At 36.3% G+C, this 21422-nt stretch overlaps 1 protein-coding gene across 4 annotated transcripts in view; it reads right to left on the bottom strand.

Annotated features, from left to right (window-relative positions):
• Positions 1 to 21422, bottom strand: part of RAP1A (RAP1A, member of RAS oncogene family) — a 74038-nt gene that overhangs the window by 46793 nt on the left and 5823 nt on the right. For 2 of the 4 annotated variants that reach the window (XM_030869023.3, XM_030869025.3), the window contains exon 2: positions 18601 to 18694. The exons of 1 other annotated variant lie outside the window; for it this stretch is intronic. Coding sequence is in view for 1 of the 3 variants with exons in the window: in XM_030869025.3 (XP_030724885.1) it covers positions 18601 to 18614 (14 nt within the window). In the remaining 2 variants the exon portion in view is untranslated. Of the gene's footprint in view, positions 1 to 18600; positions 18695 to 21422 lie in introns of those variants that run through there. One more of the 4 variants, XM_060301358.2, reaches the window with a different exon arrangement.

Raw genomic sequence — 21422 nt, forward strand, 5'->3', positions numbered from 1 at the left:
AAAAAGAAATATTCCCATTATATATGATAAAATTTCTAAGCAACCACACACACAAAATACCACAAGAGAAATTATATCACAGCTGAACAGTGATTTTGCTATATATACCTGAAAATATAATGATTATACAGCAATTTCTATGTAGAATTAGTTCTAGACACCTAGTATACCAGCAATTTTCACTGAACAATAGAATTCTCAATACAGTACAGACTAAAAGACTAATAATGTTGTCTACAATATCCATACACATTCACATTGATAAGGAGAAATTTCTCAGTATCTAGACCTATCTTAATCCTTTGTCATATATGAAAGTGTCAGAACATATACAAGTTGTGAAATTTGAAAAATGCTACATACAAATAAATGACGAAATCACCAACTCCTAACACTGTGTTTGAGTCTAATACTTTTGGACTCACATGATTCTCAAGGGTCTTCAAAAATGAATTACTACAATCTTTTGTTGGTATAGTATAATAAAAAAAACAATTTAAATAACTTCATATTGGTTAAAAGATAACAATCAATAAGAAATAAGTATTAAAATTCTCTCTACAAGCATATAAAGGGCTAACTTTGAGGCCTATCTCTGGACTAAGCTTGTTACCTGGGAGAAAGTATTTACAGTCAAATCAAAAACTACCTGAATACGGAGACACCTTAAGTATTACTAAAGCCTTGAGGGGCAGGGTTCAAAGGGAGACACTACAATTAAATATCTATAATTAAATTTTCCAGAAGTTACAATCTTAGATCTAGAGCCCTGTTTCTAACAATGCCTTTCACTGGCTGGAAGCGAATAATTTAAATATTAGCCTGAATCAATCTGTAAGGCACACCAAGCAGAGCAAACCTCAAACTTACCTCACTATCTAGATTGATACAGAAAAAAACAATACTACAATGGTCGCTAATGCCACAAATACCTATTATGTTTATCTGCTAAAAATGAGACAATGAAAGATAAAGGAAGATAAAGCCAGTTCCCAAATTTAACAAGAAAAAAATACTATAATCCCATTTCTCAAAGTGTTGGCTTGATTAACTTATCAATTATATAGGCTGTAGGTAACAAAAACTGTTGGAAAAAGCCAAACACTTTTCAAAAAAGCAAACTGGTTCTGTGTTGAGAAGATGCTCCACTCTAAGGGATGCATTCATTTTTTAATTCTATAAGTCTACATTTGCTGAAATTTATTTACAAATTAGGCACCAAGTTAAAAAAAAAAAAAGGAAATATCATGGAGAACTTAAAAGACAGAGACACATGCTGTCTTTCCAAATTAGAAAAAACCACCTCTAGCTCTAACTGGCAGAGCTCCCCTACTAAGTAGGCAGAAGTATACTAGTGGATACAAACAGACAAAAATGAAAAAGTCTGCCAAGTTAATGTTATGAGAGGAAAGAGAAAGAGTAGAAAAAATCTGGTCATTTACTAGGGTTCTGTCAAAACTAGGTGGTGGAGCATACAAAAGGAAACAGAGAGGCTGACTTTTACAAGAATATCTTACTATTAGCACACAAAAATGGAGCAAAAACTATTGTGCAGTCCAAATATGACTCATGAAAAAAGCTACTCATCATTAAGAATTATTGGTAACTGTCTAAATAAATATCCTTTTTTTCAATACCTGGCCTGGTATAATCATACGTGCGTGTGCATGTGTGTGTGTGTGCATGTATGTGTGTGCATGTATGTGTGTGTGTGTGTTTTGAGGAAACCCCCACAGCATTTTTTCCACTTCACTGAAACTTCTGACACTGTGATCCCTTTGTCATCTCACACACTATCATCTTTCCTTCCCTCCTAAACCTGGATTCCAAGAGTGATCATCAGTGTAACTTAATAGCAGCTAAGCACAGACTTTGAACCTAAGTTCCTGGGTTTGAAGTCCAGCTCTGACACTTGCACTGTCATATCAGGAATAGTAGCTAAGCACAGACTTTGAACCTGTGAACACTGTCATATCAGGCAATGTCTTAACCTCTCTGTGCCTCAGTTTCATCACGGGGAAAACAGTGCCTACTTCACAGGGTTATTCTGAGTAAATGAGTTAGCATCTTTAAAGCAAACTTATAACTGAGCCTAGTACAGAGTAAGGACTCTAGAAGTGTTTGCTCTTTATCATCATCACCATTTTTGTCTGAGTTATTCTTTGCCCAGCACCCTCTGTGTCATGTATTCCTCTTTCCCCCCAAATCAGCCGGTAACATCAACCATGAATGAATCTTAAAATCTCTCTTCATTGCTGGAGAAAATACCATCATGTAAGTGATGTCACTACTACAAATTTCTGATATGAAATCTCACCTGGGCCCTCAGTACCGCATATCAATCCTTTTACCAATCTCTGCTCTACTTCCTCTCTCATTCCCTCCCCTCACTGATAAACTTACCAAGTCCAGTCACTATCATCTTTTCCCCTCAAGTCCCACTCAGTGGATAAAGTTGTCCCTCCTCACATTTAAGGTTATTTTTGCATGTCTAGTATCCCTTCCTCCTCTTTTTGGTTATCCTGACACTCTGTGGGGAAATAACCTGTTTCCCGCACAGTAGTTTTGGTGGGAACGTCAATCAAAGTATTCCACCCCCCACTAGGCAAGGGAGATTTCGTACCAAGGGATGTCGAGGGATGCCAATTAGGCTGAATTTCTTATGATGCTGAATCTTGAGCACAATGATGTGAATATGGAAAATGGTTAGAGCTGATTCATTCTGACTGTGGTACACTACTAAAGATACTGTTGTTCATTGCTGCTACCTAGGTCCTGATCCCTGCAAACTGTCCTGGTTCTTCTTGGGGTTTCCTGAGGCCTGCATACTTTTTTCTTATGTAAATTCTGTTATTCAACATCCATCATATAAATATCTTTTTTTCTGCTTAAATTAACCATTTCAGCCATTTGTTCATCCTTTTATTGGAAAAGTATTTATTGAACTATGTGATGGTTAGTTGTATGTGTCAACCTGGTTAGGCTATAGTAGCCAGTTATTCAAACAAACACTAATCTAGGTGCTGCTGTGAAGGTATTATGTAACTGTTGTTAACATCAAGTAAAGGAGATTACTAATAATGTGAGGAGGCCTCCTTTAACCAACTGAAAGCCCATAAGGGCAAAAATGAGGTTTCACTAAAGAAGAAATTCCGTCGTGAGAATTTCTGCCAAAGCTTCCAGCTGGTCTGCCCTATAGATTTGGACTTGCCAGCCCCCACAACCATAGACACCAGTTCCTTGAAATAAACCTCTTTATTTTTACACACACACACACAAAATGTATGTGTATATGTATAATGCGTGTGTGCGCACGCACACGTTGTAATCCTACTGGTCTGTTTCTCTGGAGAAACCTGACTAATACAAACATCTGCTGTATACTGGTGCTGAGAACAAGACAAAGTCTGTTTCTGTTGCTTGCAACCAAAGAAAGCCCAGTACAGTTATATATGTCACTGTTTGAGAAAGAGAGTCCACAAAGATTTCACTGTTTGACACATGCGCTAATAGTTTAAGATCAAAGCTGTGAGTAGAATTTTTAAATTCTAAACCTACTGGCAATAAAACTAATTTTCTAGATTCCTCCAAAGTACAGGGAAATTAAAGAATGATGGCATCCTTAAGAAAGAAAGGGTGTCTAAAACAGCTGTCAGAATGTTCAGGTTCCTTTACTCTAGTTCAGGGATCAGGAAACTATGACCCATAGGCCAAATCCAGTCCACTGCCTGTTTTTGTGTGGCCTATAAACTAAGAATGTTTTTCAAATTCTTAAATAATTTTTTTTAAATCAAAAGAAAAACAGTACTTTGTGATATGTGAAAATTATATGAAATTCAAATTTCAGTGCTCATAAATAAAGTGGACACAGCCATGCACATCTGTTTACATATGGTCTATGGCTGATTTTGCCCTACAACAGTAGAACTGAATATTGCAACACAGACAACATGACCCTAAAAACCTAAAGTATTTATCATCTGTTTCTTTAGAGAAAAGTTTGCTGACCCCAATCTAGTTTATCAAAGAAAAGCATTAACCTATCTTCAGGAGGAATGGGTAACAAAAGGGAGGAAATGTTAGAAAGGAGGATACAAGAAAAGGAATAAATTAATTGTAGCTATTATTCTTTGAATCCTCACCATGTATGTACAAAAGACTGTTTGGAGCACTTTACACATATTAATATTTTTAATCCTTACAACATTCTTATGAGGTGGAGACCATTATCTTGATTTTATAGATGAGGCAGAGAGGCTAAAACAAACCCGCCCAAGTGCAACAGACATAAATTACAGAACCAGGATTACAACCCAGGCTGTTTGCCTCTAGCATCTGTGTGGTTAACCACAACATCATACTGCTTTATCACTCATCTTCTTGTCTATCTAATCTGCACAGCATTAATGATGTTGATTTTCCTTAAAGTATTACAAACTTTGTAGATGAACAAACAATGGAATAAATGAAGAAGTTTGTGGCAGTGGATTCCTCAGAGAACTTGAGGGATGACAAAGACCTATGCCTATCTTCCTGCTTGAAGACAGGAAACTCAGGAAGATGCCCCACTGGATTCAATCAGTGCCTCCCCCAAACCATACTTGAACTCAGAAGCTCAGGCAAGCTTCAATATGAAGGCTAAGATAAAGCATGTTCTCCTTCCACATGTCTTGCCTCATCATGATCAATTAAATAAGAATCTGGATGGTGGAGCTGTGATGTGGATATTTCTTAAAACTCCTCAGTTAATTCTAATATACAGCCAATCCTGGGTTGAGACCTACCACAGTATATTTCTCTCCTTTCAAGGAGAGTGTGATGAAAAGAAAAGAATACAGGTGAGGGGAGGGGCAAAGGTAGAGATGGGGAAACTTGACAAACTTATCTTCCAAGAATGGAATTTTCATTTAGTACCACAGCATGCTAGTAAAGTGCATTTCTAGTCTTCATGTCTCAACTCTACATCTAAAAACTTAAAAAAAAAAAGCAGGTATAAAAACAAAACTAAATATTTTTACATATACATGTTTACACAAGAAATTTCTGTAAGATACATAGCGAATGATAACTATTATTTTTGCCTTATCTGTATTTTTTACTCAATCTGTATTTTTGTCACATGTATTTCTTTTTATAATGTATTACTTGTTTAATTAAAAATAATTTTTTAAAAACAGTATGGCTAAAAGGATGTTCAAGGATTACTTTAATTATACTTTGAATACCAAAATAATTACGTAAAAAGCTAGTAAAAATTACTTGATACCTTCCTAGAAAGCAGTTTACTTTTTGTCAGAGCGCAAGACATAAAATCTCCCCAACCTTTATGTGCAGCAGAGATGTATATTCTAACAAATCTATTAAAGAATCTTTTCTACCAGATGACTATTACTAACTGAAGTTTTACTGGTACTAATCTATCAAAATACTTAAACATGAGGGGAAATATTTTAAATAATAAAAAATAAAATGGAAATATTTCAAAGTTTTACAAACACAAATGTCTATTATACATTCTAATTTTTATAATCATTTATAATGATCTCACATTATGTTTAGCTAAAATCAAATATCCTCCTTATATGGACAATTCATTTAAATGAATCTGAAGTTTTTAATATGGCTTCAGGCTTCAGAAAAGAAAGTAGGCAATGGGGGTGGTTAAGACAGTATCCAAGCAATCACACAGGCTCGGGCAAATGTGTAAAGTCATAGTGAGTTAATGCTCAAGCATGGCTTGTCATTTGCTTGCTACTGTGAGTCTGAGTAAAAGATTCAGCTTCGTGTACATTAACAAAGTGTTTAAGTTAAAGTTTGCACCAAAGAATAAAATCTCAAACCTGGTTAAACGGTAAGCCTCAAGAGACAAAAATCACATTTGAGATGTCAATTTTTTAAACATAACTCGCAAGAAAGACCATACCACAAGGGAAGATGGTTGGTTTTTCACTTGGCTAGATGAAGAACCATGACCCAAAGCAATGTGAGCCTCTGTAATGAGCCTAAGCTAGCTGTGGTAACAACTCAACTCCAAGAGAGTCTACTCGTAGAAAACAGTCCTATCCGAATTGCCTAGGTACTGAATATCATTTATTCTATTTATTATGATTAGTTTTTAATCTGGGTGAACACAGTACTCTCAGGAGAGATTTTTCATTACAAAGGTAAATTAAGTCTTCCAGAACACTAAGAGCATTTGAAAGTCTCACTCAAAAGTGTGTCTTAGGGAGTTCCCTGGCGATCCAGTGGTTAGACCCCACGCTTTCACTGCCAAGGGCACGGGTTCAATCCCTGGTCCAGGAACTAAGATCTCACAAGCCATGCGCTACAGCCAAAAACAAATAAATAAATACATAAATAAAATTAAAAACAAAAGTGTCTTAAGAAAAAAGTTAGGTCATAGATAGAATCATAGTAAGTAGGGTCAGAATAAACATTTAAAGATTTTAGTAATGGTGTGAGCAGTTAAGTTTAAATTTAAAGGAGAAACTGTCTCAGAAAAAAATTAGTGCCTTAAAAAAAAAGCCTAGGGGCTTCCCTGGTGGTGCAGTGGTTGAGAGTCCGCCTGCCGATGCAGGGGACACGGGTTTGTGCCCTGGTCCAGGAGGATCCCACATGCCGCGGAGTGGCTGGGCCCGTGAGCCATGGCCGCTGAACCTGTGCATCCGGAGCCTGTGCTCCGCAACGGGAGAGGCCACAGCAGTGAGAGGCCCACGTACCGCAAAAGAAAAAAAAAAAAAGCCTAAAAACACTTCTACTTTGAAAACCAAAGCATAGGGGCTTCCCTGGTGGCACAGTGGTTAAGAATCTGCCTGCCAATGCAGGGGACACGGGTTCAAGCCCTGGTACGGAAAGATCTCACATGCTGCGGAGCAACTAAGCCCGTGCACCACAACTACTGAGCCTGCGTGCCACAACTACTGAAGCCTGCATGTCTAGAGCCCATGCTCCACAACAAGAGAAGCCATCGCAATGAGAAGCCCACGCGCCACAAGGAAGAGTAGCCCCCACCTGCCGCAACTAAAGAAAGCCCGCGCGCAGCAACAAAGACCCAACGCAGCCAAAAATAAATAAATAAAATAAATTTATTTAAAATAGAAAACCAAAGCATAATTCTTCTGCAACGTTTAATAGATCTATTCTCATATATTTTGAACTTTATGAACTCTAAACCTCAGAAAAATGTATGAATAACTCTGAAGACAATAATATAAAGGAACTCTGTAAAAATAAGCAGAAAAAACATGAGATATCTAAAATAAGTACATTACCAAAAATGTACAAAGAGAGAGAGAATATATCTCCTTTTAAAAGGAATAAAAGTTAGATAGCAAAGAGTATATATTCAAGATACTTCAATCAAAAAACCAAAGATTAAAAGGCATACTGGACAGAAATGTTGTGGTTCCAAGTATTTCCATAGAACTCACAGCTCAACAACTTGTTTGTCTACTTTGCAACTCAGAGGTACTTTTAGAGTTCTGAATTACTGCCAGGCACTAAAAGTTCTCAAGCCTAAAAATGTCAATCCTCAAAAATTTGTATTATTCCAATCTAGTTAAAATACATGTATCAATACTTGTGTCTTAAAAAAACAAAGAAACAAAATCTAGCCAAACTTAAACTGTAACTTGTAATCTGAAAAATATACAAAAGCACATCTGCCTACTTAACAGAACTTTTTATATTTCCAGATATAAAAGTACAACACTAAAGTACAGTAATGAAAATCTAGTACCAATATCAGAGCAGGCATGTAAAGGAATGAAAAAGAAGTGAAAGCCTAAAAAGAGACTCAAGCATATAATGCAATTTCAATTCTTAAATGACCTGGCAATTCCACCATAAATGGGAATTTATGATACAGAAAAACACAAGCAAACAAAGATGTATGCCAAAAACAAAAAGAAAAAAAACCCAGGAAACAAAAGGCCCTCCAATAAAAGAATGGATAAATGTACCTCAGTTCAGTAGAACACTGCTAAAAAGAAATGGGTTAAATTACATATAGTGATATGAAAAGACGACCAAAATGCCTTGGGCAAAAAAGCAATTTGCCATAGTTAAAGTTCAGTCTATTATTCTTTTTTAAAAGATAGATAGGGACTTCCCTGGTGGTCTAGTGTTGGGACTCTATGCTTCCAATGCAGGGGGCGCGGGTTCAATCCCTGGTGGGGGAACTAGGATCCCAAACATGGTATGGTGCAGCCAAAAATAAATACATCTTTAAAAATAAAATAAATTAAAAAAAAACATAGATACAGGTTTATAAAACTACTTATGTTAGAATATACACAGGAAAACGCTGGACAAATATTCACATTAATAGTGGTTGTCCTTGGGGAAAAGGACTTTCAATAATTTATACATATCGAAATATTAAGATATACAGAATAAAATAATTCTGCTTCTTGGAATTCATCCTAAGGAAATAATTTAGAATGCCTGGAAAAATTCAACTACAATGATATTCATAGCAGAGCTTTTATAATAAAAAATCGAGGGACTTCCCTGGTGGCACAGTGGTTAAGACTGCGCTCCAGATGCAGGGGGCCCAGGTTCGATCCCTGGCCAGGGAACTAGATCCCACATGCCACAACTAAGGAGCCCATGTGCCACAACTAAGGAGCCCTCGAGCCTTAACTAAGGAGCCCACCTGTCGCAACTAAGACCTGGTGCAACCAAAAAAAAAAAAAAAAATTGAAAACTATAGGGAATAATTTTTAAAAGTGACTGCAAATTCACATAACAGAATACACCTATTGATATTATTTATCCATTAGATATAATATAAAATATATTCATTTTCACAATATTTTTTTTAAAGGGGGCATGAACTATTATGCATCCAATCTCATTTTCTGAAGGAAAATAGATATGCATTGAAAACCACTGGGCAAGAAGTATACCAAAATGTTAACAGACTGGGAGGTAAAACTAAGAGTGATTTTTCTTTTAGCTTATTGTATTCATTCTCAACAGGGGCAATATTGCTCCTAAGGAGGTAAAAAAAATCTTAACTCTTTTAGTGTACAAAGCACAGATTAATGTACAATAAATAAACAAATATACAGGATAATACCTGTGGTATTAAAATTTCATTGGGGGACGATTAGAAAAATATATATATAAAGACTGGAGTGAGGGGAGCAAGTGATAATAATAAAAAGGCTGAGAAACACTGCCTCATTGGTACTCTCATTGGTATTACTTGGGTCTGAATAAGTAATATATGCACATTGAACTACTTAAAGTTAAGACATAACATTAATTTTCATTATTAAATATAAAGTTTATTCCTATAGTCCTAAGGCTTTAAAAATACAATACAGATTTAAAAAAAAATAATACTAAAATGAAAACACAGAGTAAGAAATTGAAAAAGTACTGCGTCAGAATTATCTGGGATCCACTGGCAGAGTTAACTACAGATTCCTTGGTCCTACTGCAGATAATAAAATCAACATATCTATGGATGGGATTAGTAGCTTTTATTAAATGAGGCACACTTATATCATCATACCACTCCATGGAAATATGAAATCCAGACAGATATATATTTTAATCTGGTCTAAGAAATTTTTTAAATTATGTACTTAAGTGATAAAAATAAAAATAACCTAAAAGCCCGGAAATCTAGGAATTCCTGCTAACCTCCTCCCTTTCCTTTAAGGAACCTGGAGATTCAAATTTCTTCACAAACTATCAAACACACCCTATTATCCATTATTTCTACTGGGTACAAGGCACTGTGAAGAATATAAAAGAAATAAGCAAAATTCATAAATTTTGCCACTAAAATAAACTCACTTCAGTTATATCTGCAAAATCCAGTATTAACTACTGGCCTTCTCAAGGCATCATTCACGAAGAAACACAAGTTTTCATCCCATGATGAAAATTAAACAAGTAGGGAAGAAAAGTCACTGTTAGGTAATAATAACTGGGATGCTGTCAGCTACATTCAATTTGCTAGTTAATAAACGTGTTTGTCATGTCAGCCTTGAAATATGCAAGATTCAAAATTCTGCCTATCCCAAATTACAAACCTCCCATGTTAAAGACTCTGGGTTTAAAATGTTAAACCACAAATGCCAAGATTTACTGTGTACATAAATAATGAATCTACCTAAGTGTACAGGTAGTAGTCCCACTTAACTAAAAGAGAATACACTGGGTTAGTCAAAATGGATACAAAGGATTAAGACGTTGCTTCAGTTCCTAGTGATCTTCTCCAGTTTCTTATAGACATCGATGCCAACTTTTGGTGGTAGTAATAATAGCGGCAGCAGTGATATTTAAGTTCTTTTTGTACGCCAGGCATACTTATTCAATCCTCAAACATGTCTTTTTCCATTTTACAGATGAAAACAACTGGGAAATAAAGAGGTGAAGTAACAGCTGGTAGATACTATATACAAACTTTCATAGTGTTTTGCCTGCTGACCACAAATACAGTATCAAATAACCAAATATTCAATGTGAGATTTGGCATATCATTATATAAATACATTTATATCTTGTAATTAAACAATTATCTATAAAACAGTATACAAATGAATGTAACTGAGGCAAACCTGAGTTAGAAGAATCAGAAGTTTTCCAAGTCATCATATCAATAGTACACTTTTCCCATTTCTCTCACTTGCTACACCAAGAAAACGAACTTAATTTTGCTTGTTTTTGTTTTAAAGTACAGATTTTGTCATTATATATAATTCCATCTCAGGAATGCATTTGTTTAATTCATCTGTAAAGCCTTTAACTCATTTTATCCCCAAAGAATCTTCATCTGTAAAAGCTTTATTAAATTTAATTTCATATTCTATAATGAACTCACCTTAGAACCTTCATTTTCTAATTATAATATATATATGAACAGTGTATAAAATTCAGAAAAAAGTTTAAATTTAAAAAGGAAAATAAAAATCACCTGTAATCTCAACTTCACGATAACAACTTTGATCCTACTGATGTTTCCTTCTTGCCTATATTCTACATACGAATAGAAACTTGTAAAAAATAAGAATTGAAATCATACTATATAAACATTGTTAATCAACTTTTTCTCTCTTAACAATAGAGCATTTCTTTAAATGGTGCAGACAAAAGCGATTACATGATTGATTTTCTACAAAACATTTTGGCTTACAGGACTAAAAAAATAGTTTCTTATACTGTGAAAATTAACCACAAGGTGGAGAGAGGATGGTTGGTCCTTCATATAGAGCCATCTCTCTTTTGCAAGTATGTGAATGCTTTAAAAAAAAATCATTGAAAAATTTTACTGATTAAATAGGCATTCTCTTTGTACTACTAAAAAACTTCACATGTCCATCTTCAGCACATCAACACACAGAAGACATTAAATACATGGTTATGGAAATGTTATAGCTGCAAAAGATCAAAAATGTGACAATTCACTATAGACACAAGCTCAACCCAGTACCGCTGAACCTAAGCAGAGCCAGTTTGGAACACCACAAAGCAATGATTCTTTATACCCAGTATTAAGGCCTACTGCTTACATACACACACAAGCAGATAGCACTGAGTGGTGACACAATCTCAAGCTTGTTCTATTGATGACAGTAGTACAAGTCTAAAGCATAATGGAAATAAGAGAATGACTACATCACCTAAAACCCTCCTACCCATAGTTTCAACTGTACTTGAGTTATAATGCTGTCATATTTTAAAGTAAAAATTATGACATTTGACTACTAGTGAGAAGTTACCAAACATTTATTTAAAATTCAAAAGAATGTCTTACAATGGAGTTTGTCCCAAGTGTGAAACTCAATATTCAAAAGGCACAGGAACTTTTTTTTAAGTTCCAGACTTATCATCTGGATGTAAAAGACACAACATCAAAATAACCTAATATCTGAAGATTTAAACAAATAAAGGTGGGTCTGAAGACATTAAGATTCACCTTCCAACTGACTTGCCCATGGTTTTTCTTAAATTAATCTAATATTCTTAAATAATTAAATTTATAAAAGTGTCACTTACATCAACTTTTAGATATACACATCAACAGGGCAAATTGATACTTGTACTTTATATGCAAAACAATTTTCTGAAGCATGAAAATCTCATGTCAGGGGGTTACGTATGTCATTACTAAACTGATTATATGATTAGAATAAAGAGCAGCAGCATACAACAGTTGAGCAGTTGAAAGCTGTCATACAGAAATCTAGCCCCCAAAACCCCAAAAAACAAAAAAAGCACTTTGAGGATACCAAGAACCAAATATCACCGGAAGTTATCTTTTATAGACCCATCATATTATAACCTTAGTCTCAGACAGCTAGAGACAAATTTAAAAACATGTTCCTTCTTCACAAAAACAACACTCTTCATTCTGTCTAGGTTTATTGTACTTTGAACACAAATCAACAAGACAGATCCCATCCTTCATGAAGTAGTGATACTGCCACAAATGATGAGATTCATCATATCCTGTCAGAAGGTCCCTGTAGGCCACCATATCTAACCTAAAGTGTTCTTTCTACTCTTCAGTGTTATTTATCTCCTTTTAGCCCTCATTTCATCAATTTCATTTCTCTTTTGGTGAAGATAAGTTTCTTTTCACAGTCTAGCATAGCAACTTCCCGTGTCATCCATTTCCTTATGGTAAATCCTGTATTATAATCCCTTCCCTTTTGCAACCTTCCACTAAAAGTTTCTTTCAATCTCTCGATTATCTGCATCTATTTTCATCTCTTAGGTATCCATTCATATTAAGTATTCATTTAAAAGTACGATAAACTTAATTTATTAAGATATTAATTCATTTGGGGCCTTCCCTAGTGGTGCAGTGGTTAAGAATCTGCCTGCCAATGCAGGTAACACTGGTTCGAGCCCTGGTCCGGGAAGATCCCACATGCCGCAGAGCAACTAAGCCCGTGCGCCACAACTACTGAGCCTGTGCTCTAGAGCCTGCAAGCCACAACTACTGAAGCCCTCGCGCCACAACTACTGAAGCCCGTGTGCCTAGAGCCCGTACTCCGCAACAAGAGAAGCCACCGCAATGAGAAGCCTGCACACTGCAATGAAGAGTAGCCCCCACTCGCCACAACTAGAGAAAGCCCGCGTGCAACAACAAAGACCCAACTCAGCCAAAAAAAAAAAATATAATAAATAAATTTATATATAAAAAAGATGTTAATTCATTTGAAGGATTAGAAACTATAAATATGAAGTTTAGAGAGATCTCATACTGCTATTCTGCCTGAGTATTAACATCAGTCGAGGAAAAAAAAATCCCCATTATGTATGTTTTTAACCCTACTAACCATTAAATGCCCCGGAATTATCAGTTCATATTTCTGAACAATAAATCACACACTACGGTGTACTAATAGAAGACAGAAATAAACACCCCCCCCACTGAAACAGTTAGAGATTACGTGGACAACTAATGTTGGCTGCATAAACATTTTGATTACTGTTGTTCCGCCACCTTACTTCAAAAATCTACAGTAAATTTTTAAACAATTATGAACAATTTAAGAGATAGAAGCAGAACCAAAAGAAGATGATATCTCGAATGTGAATGCAAGGGTCTAAAGCAGATTTCTTTTAAAGCTGAAAACATTAGGGACTACTCAGGTAGTTAAAATCTTAGTGAAAATTATACTTTCTGAGTTTCTGGTCTTTATTTCTCTCCTTAGAATTTTTACTGTGTGATTTATTTTAAGTAATTTAAGCTACATGGGGGGAGGAATTTTGCAGAGAAAAAAGATAGGTGAAGTCAATTATTTCTGAAGAGTTTTTGAGACTCATCTAATAGAAGAAAAAGGGTGTGCTGCACTGAAGAAAAGATTAGAGGGATAGAGGCAGTCTTCCATCATTCACCTACTCATTCATTCATTCACTCATTCATTCATTCATGTTTGCATGCAAGCAAAACACAAATATTTACTGATCATTTATTTTGTGCTTTGTACTGCAGCAGTCCTTTCCTCTAAAAGTTTGCAGTCAGCATTAACCTCTACAATTAAGAGTCTGTGGACTTCCCTGGTGGTGCAGTGGTTAAGAATCCGCCTGCCAACGCGGGGGACACGGGTTCAAGCCCTCGTCCGGAAGATCCCACACGCCGCAGAGCAACTAAGCCCGTGCGCCACAACTACCGGACCCGTGCACCACAACTACTGAAGCCCGTGCACTCTAGGGCCTGCGTGCCACTACTACTGAGCCTGTGTGTTGCAACTACCGAAGCCCGAGCACCTAGAGCCCATGCTCTGCAACAAGAGAAGCCACCGCAATGAGAAGCCCGCGCACCACAACAAAGAGTAGCTCCTGCTCCTCACAACGAGAGAAAGCCCATGAGCAGCAATGAAGACCCAGCACAGCCAAAAATAAAAGAAAAAAAGACTTAATAAAAAAAGTTTGTGAATTTTCATAAATTATATAATTACCTTGGGTTTCATCATCTACAAAAAATGAACTATACCTATTTCACAGATTTGCTGTGCAGATGAAATGTGATGTAAGGGTTTTACCTTCCCCCCCAAAAATACTAGTTCCTTTTCCCCTATAAGTCCCTCTAGAGATTGGGACATTTATCTGTGGTTCTCAACCTAACTATGAAAAATCCTTTATTCTCCACAGATTCCATGTCTTTAAAGACTTTTGTGTATCAAATGCACTCACATTTTATTAATCAGTTATAATGGCTAATTAGAACTCTCAAATTGTCAGACATAAAAACTAATGAAACTCAATGCTGGGTTTCTGAGGTGTAAGCACAATGTTTTATTTCATTAACAGCCTGCAAATCACCACAATGTAGGATAATGATAATGTGGTAATTAGCCTCAAAGATTTGAGTCAATATAATTATTGGTCAAAGCAAATATACATAATATTTCACCTGTATAAATCTATTGAGAGAAAACATACAATTTTCATTAGGCTCTTTGCAATACTAAAAAGAATTCACTCTTATTTCTGCAGACCCCTGGAAAAACATAATTTATGTACCATAAATTGGTGATTTTCTATGTCTGGAAAAACTACTGGTTACCCTACAGATTTGTTTTAAGCCAGTATCATTAGTAACACCATCTTCAAATTCAAAAGTTACACATATTTATCCATAAAGGTAGGTAGTGATATCCTGCGTCTTCCCTTTGTATTTATAAGAACAAAATCCAAACCCTTCACCATAGACTTCTGTGATCTGTCCCTTGCTAACTTCATCTACCAGTCTCCCCTCAGCTTACCACAACGGCCTTCTCAATCATGACTAGCTGCTTCCCAGTTTAGGGCTTTTGCACCAACTGGCCCTCTTGTCTGGTTCACTCTTCTTGCAGATTGTCACATGTCTGGCTTTTTGTCATTCAGGTGTCAGATTAATATCATCAGGGAATTTTTCCTCAACACTCATTCTAAACCCTTCCATCACTATCATTTCTTCCTGTTACAGCTTCTTCATAGCATTTGTGACCTCTGAAATTATCTGTTCCCTTATTTGTTTGTTTACTGTTTCTCTCCACAATCACCAAACCCCACAGGTATAAAGAACTCCAGAGAGCAGTCTATTCACTGCCCTATCTTCAGTTCCTAAAATAGCACCAGGTAACCAATAATCACTCAATAAATATTTGTTGGCTAACTAGCCAAACTGCTTAAGATTATTTTGGGGAAGGACTGATTTCTTAGTCAAGAACTTACATTTAGCATTCAAAATTGCTTATTCAAAAGGAGTAAGAAAAAATGTTCTTTCAATGAAAAAAGAGTAAGAAAAATGTACACAATAATCTATTCAACCAATGGGCTTTATTTTCTTTTATTTCAATCTTTTGGGATAGAAAAATATGGAAGTCTACTCATGTTTCACATACCTCATATGTCGCCTCATGTAAAAATTGAATAAATTTTCTTTTTTTAATTTTAGCTTTATTGAGGTCTAACTGACATTTAAAATTGTGAATTTTCTTATAATAGTATACCATGAGCTGCTAGCCACTCAATCTAATAACTTATTTTTGCTGCCAAGAAGCAAGTAGGCTTCGAAGAATGTAAGAAGTACAGACTGGGAAGGCTATATCTGACATCATAGTGACAGTGCCAGCATGGCCCAAATCAGGGAAGATTCTGTTCTCAGCTATGCTTGGGGAGAAGGAGGGAAGGGTTAAGAGTCATCAGTCCTAGGGAATGAATTGTAGTTCTGATTTCTGTTGATCAACAGGAGTATCTTCAAATCAATTCAAATAGACTTAACTGGAATCTCATAGTTTGAGACATTAAATCCCTGTTTTGAATATCTGAGGTCTCTAGTAAATGAAATAACACTCAGTTGACCAGATTTGGCTTTTGCAGTTTCACATTAAAAAAACAGTGTTTGTAAAAAAAAATAACACATATACAGTCCTCAATACTATGTGCTACATTTGCTTATTAATTTAAAATATTTTCAAGGATACTCTTAAAGGGGAGGGATGTGAATAAAATTAATAATAAAGACTTTATTTCTGAGTTTAGAAAATATTTGAAAACTAAAAGAAACATTAAGAAAGGTATAAAACTCAATGGTTTAAAAAATGCAAACACCTTACATGTGTCACAAAGCTGTATTTATTTTTTAAAAATTGGGGGTTGCTTCTTTTTTCAACTGGTAACATAAAAGGAAGACAGCAAGCAGATAATTCACAGCTCATGTGAGTTTACTTATCAGTCAAAAAGAAATATTAATATAAATCTTTAGGCTAACTTGCTTACATATTATTCAGCCAAGTGGAAAGTACAATTAGCGTGGAGCTAGAACCAGTACCAGAATGACTAAGAATGGCATTTGCTAACTCATTTTATTTTAACTTAAGAAATTAAGAGATAAGTACTGAAAGTGATATTTTTTCTAAAGAGCACATCCTCAGTTTCCTATTTTTTATTGCTCCATATTTTACTGCCTTCAACATGCTAAGCTGCTTAACAAGAAGTCTATACTGCACTTTTCATCACTTCTGCTCACAAAACTGATGTTTCTAAAGTCCAGTTGCATTCACAAAAGCTGGAAAAACCACACAGAGAAGAATTTCACCTTATAGTGAAGTATTTTAAGATAATAGCTTCAGAAATACAATGTCTAAAAGTGAGATTCCCTGTTAGCTAAGAACTCAAAATGTTAGATAAGTAAATTTCTACAGGAGACTATACATTTGTCAAAGAAATAGCATAAACATATGATTTTTATTGATGAAAAACAGGAATCTTTTACCCTTCAATTTTTTTTAAAAAGGTAGCAACAACCAAAGTGTACACACTGAGTCTTATCTTCTCTCAGAGGTTACCTAATTCCATGTAACCTATTCAATAGAATCAGACTCTTTCTTTTGAACTTCATCTCCAAACTGGGTATACTTGAAGATCCAGAGATCTTCACAACAGTGACTCCTAGCAACTCCCCCCAAAACCTTCCCTCTTGTTTTCCGTTAAACCCTCAGATCTTGCCTTACCTATGTGTTTAAACCAGTCTCCTTATCTTCAGTCTCTTTCTTCCTCAATTCATTCTGTACTCTGTAGCTAGATTCATCTTCCAAAAGATGAATGCTCTGATCGGATCATTTTCCTCATATCAAAACTTCTTGTGCTCCCACATAAAGCCTATACTTCTCAACCTAGCATTCAATGGCTTCCAAAGTCTAGTCCCAATCAATCTCTATGCCCTTATTGCCATTATTTTCTAACTATACAAGCCTAGGCTTCTGTCAAATCAATCTCCTGTCCTCCAACTTGTCCTGAACTTTCTATCTTGGCTCATGCCACTCCTACCACAAAGAATGTCTACCACTCCCTTCCAGCTGCCACTGCTCAAGGCCCCTTTGCATCTCTGCATTTATTTATGTAAATAAGGACACACGAAAGATATGTCCTGCCCCACCCTACAAAACTGGCCCAAAACTTCCAAACCCAACAACTGCCAGCTTTTATTAAACGCCTACTATGTGCTCAGTAGTCTTAAACAGTATTTCTAATCCTCTCAACAATCCTATAAAGTAGGTATTATTATTTATTCTCCTATTAAAGATGAGAAACCCAAAGCTCAGAAACATCAAATTATATATTTAGTAGGTTACCTTAAATTGTACACTCAGTAAGTTGCCTCAAATGATATACTTAGTAAGTGGGAAAGCAAGGATTTGAACACAGGCTGCTTAACTCTACAGCCATTGCTCTAAACACTAAGTTGTGTGGTTTTTTTTAAGTCTGAATCATGTGACTATCCCTCTCATCTATCTGAAACAATTTAGTTTTACATTATAGTTCTACTTATTACATACTATAAAATAAGCTTTCTCATGTTTGTTATTTTAGTAAAGAGAGAAGACTAAAATGCTATTTCTTTCCAATATAAGAACAATACTCAACTTGCAATGTCAAGGAATATCTTTTTTGTTACAAAGATTACTTTTACCTAAAATATTTTCAAAGAAAATCATTCCAACCAACTTTTTCAAAGACGACTGCAAATTAATAATCATACACGCTGATGGTTTTACAGATTATTAATAATATGAGGATTTTGTGATTACCACCCAAGAATTGTAACAGATATCTATCAAATTGGCAAAGATTGTAAAAACTGACCTACTCAATGCCATTGAAGGTGCAGTGAGACACACACTCTTATACACAGGGTAACCACCCTCTGATCCAGTTATCCCACTTCTGGGAATCTACCCTAAAGGAAGAAAAAAAAAAACAGAGATGCAATCAAAGATAAATGTACAAAAATGTTTGCCCCAGTGTTATCTAAAATAGTAGTATTATAAAGATCAACCTAAGGGTCCCACACTAGGAGAACAATACCCTGTTCAGAGAAAAAAGTAGGAGCGAAACTGTATGTATAGAAATATAATTCCAATTTTTTTAAAAATTAAAAGAATCTGTACACGTGAGGAAAGAACTAGAAAAATGTACATTAAAATGTTAGTAGAAATTATCTCTGGGCGATAGGTTTATGAGTAATCTTCAATTTCCTCTTTACATTTATGTTCTTTTCAAAATTTGCCACAATGCAGCATGAATTAGTTTAAACAAGAAAAAAATGTTCAAACAGTTATAACCCCTGAAAATGGTCCTGAACCTAACAAGGGCATATTTCTTGTACTAGAAACTACACTTCCTACTGCAAAGAAAACATCAAATTTGTTTTGTTTCCAGCTTCTATTAGGCTCAGGGGTACTTTCAGATTGTGTAAAGAATGTCATCCAAAACTCAGTAGTACTCATGAAACTGCACAAGGCTCACTATCTAAAAGTCAGCCAATACTCCAATAGAAAGCACCACAGTTAAACGAACTGTTTTACCGTATGCCTGTTGAGAATAATAAATGTCCAATTAATCCTAACTCAAAACATGCAAAATGGAAAAACCAGAAAAAGTATTCTCATTTTGCAAATTAACTAAATATACCGTTGTTGCCTTATAAGCACATCACAGGTCTGGGAGGAACTTGAAAATAAAGCTGGCAAGCTACCAACAACATTCACTAAAAACGCACACAAATGCATTTTCTCTATATGCACGTTTCTGTTCTATTGGATAGTTAACTTTAGTGGCACAGGTTGATTTTAATCAGTGTAGAAAAAATATTAAGCTGTTCTTCAAAAGAAAAAAAAATCCAAAACTTCTCACATTAAACATAGAATTAAAACTGTTAGCTGAACCAGGAAAAAACTTCCCTACAATGTGGCATATATGCGGAAAAGCAATTTGGAAAAAAAAAAAAAAAGGAAAGAAAAGACCTTTGACGGAAGTAAAATAGGTGGTTGAGCAAGCAATTCTTATTTTACTGCACTTTAACCAATGGGAAACTGGTTTGCTCTAATTTTTTTCTTCATTTTTTTTCTTGTTTAAAACATTTTTTTCTTGTTTAAACTAATTCATGTTCCATTGTGGCAAATTTTGAAAAGAACATAAATGTAAAGAAGAAGTTGAAGATTACCCATAAACCTATCACCCAGAGATAATTTCTACTAAAAAGCTGTTAGAAAATAAGACCACAGAAATAGTTGTTCAGAAACTAAGAGATAATTAAAATATCACATAGCTTTTACTTACAAAATGAGTATCATTCTATTTTTACTCAACCATGAAAATACAACATTTATTTAAAAGACATATGTCAGGTTCTGGGAAACAAAATAAATTACTAGACTATATATATAGACTATATACTTAGAGTAGAAACTACAGACTCACATCTCAGTTTCTGTCAAACTGCCAAATACTGGGTCACCCAAACTTCTGTTCAATGACTGAATCTGAAATCTAATAATCAAGTTATGCAATATTTTCACAGCTAGAGTTTAAAAGGTAGTTCAGGGGGCTTCCCTGGTGGCACAGTGGTTAAGAATCCGCCTGCCAATGCAGGGGACATGGGTTCGAGCCCTTGTCCGGGAAGATCCCACATGCCACAGAGCAACTAAGCCCATGCGCCACAACTACTGAGCCTGTGCTCTAGAGGCCGCGAGCCACAACTGCTGAGCCCGCATGCCACAAGTACTGAAGCCCGGGCGCCTAGAGCCTGTGCTCCACAACAAGAGAAGCCACCGCAATGAGAAGACCACGCACTGCAACGAAGAGCAGCCCCCGCTCACCGCAACTAGAAAAATCTCATCCATAGCAACAAAGACCTGACGCAGCCAAAATTAAATAAATAAAATAAAGAAATGCATTAAAAATAAATAAATAAATAAAAGGTAGTTCAGGGGGCTTCCCTGGTGGCACAGTGGTTAAGAATCCACCTGCCAATGCAGGGGACATGGGTTCGAGCCCTTGTCCGGGAAGATCCCACATGCCACGGAGCAACTAAGTCCGTGCGCCACAACTACTGAGCCTGCGCTCTAGAGCCCATGAGCCACAACTACTGAGCCCGCATGCCACAGCTACTGAAGCCCCCGCGCCTAGAGCCTGTGCTCCGCAACAAGAGAAGCCACCGCAATGAGAAGCCCGCGCACCGCAACGAAGAGCAGCCCCCGCTCACCACAACTAGAGAAAGCCTGCACACAGCAACAAAGACCCAATGCAGCCAAAAATAAATAAATTTAAAAAATAAATTTAAAAAAAGGTAGTGCAGGAACTTCCCTGGTGGTCCAGTAGTTAAGACTGTGAGCTCCCGGGCTTCCCTGGTGGCGCAGTGGTTCAGAGTCCGCCTGCCGATGCAGGGGACACGGGTTCGTGCCCCGGTCTGGGAGGATCCCGCATGCCGCGGAGCGGCTGGGCCCGTGAGCCATGGCCGCTGAGCCTGCGCGTCCGGAGCCTGTGCTCCGCAACGGGAGAGGCCACAGCGGTGAGAGGCCCGCGTACCGCAAAAAAAAAAAAAAAAAAAAAAAAAGACTGTGAGCTCCCAATGCAGGGGGTCCGGGTTCAATCCCTGGTCAGGGAACTAGATCCCACATGACGCA

The sequence above is a fragment of the Globicephala melas genome, chromosome 1, assembly GCF_963455315.2.
Source record: "Globicephala melas chromosome 1, mGloMel1.2, whole genome shotgun sequence".
Taxonomy (NCBI): Eukaryota; Metazoa; Chordata; class Mammalia; order Artiodactyla; family Delphinidae; genus Globicephala; species Globicephala melas.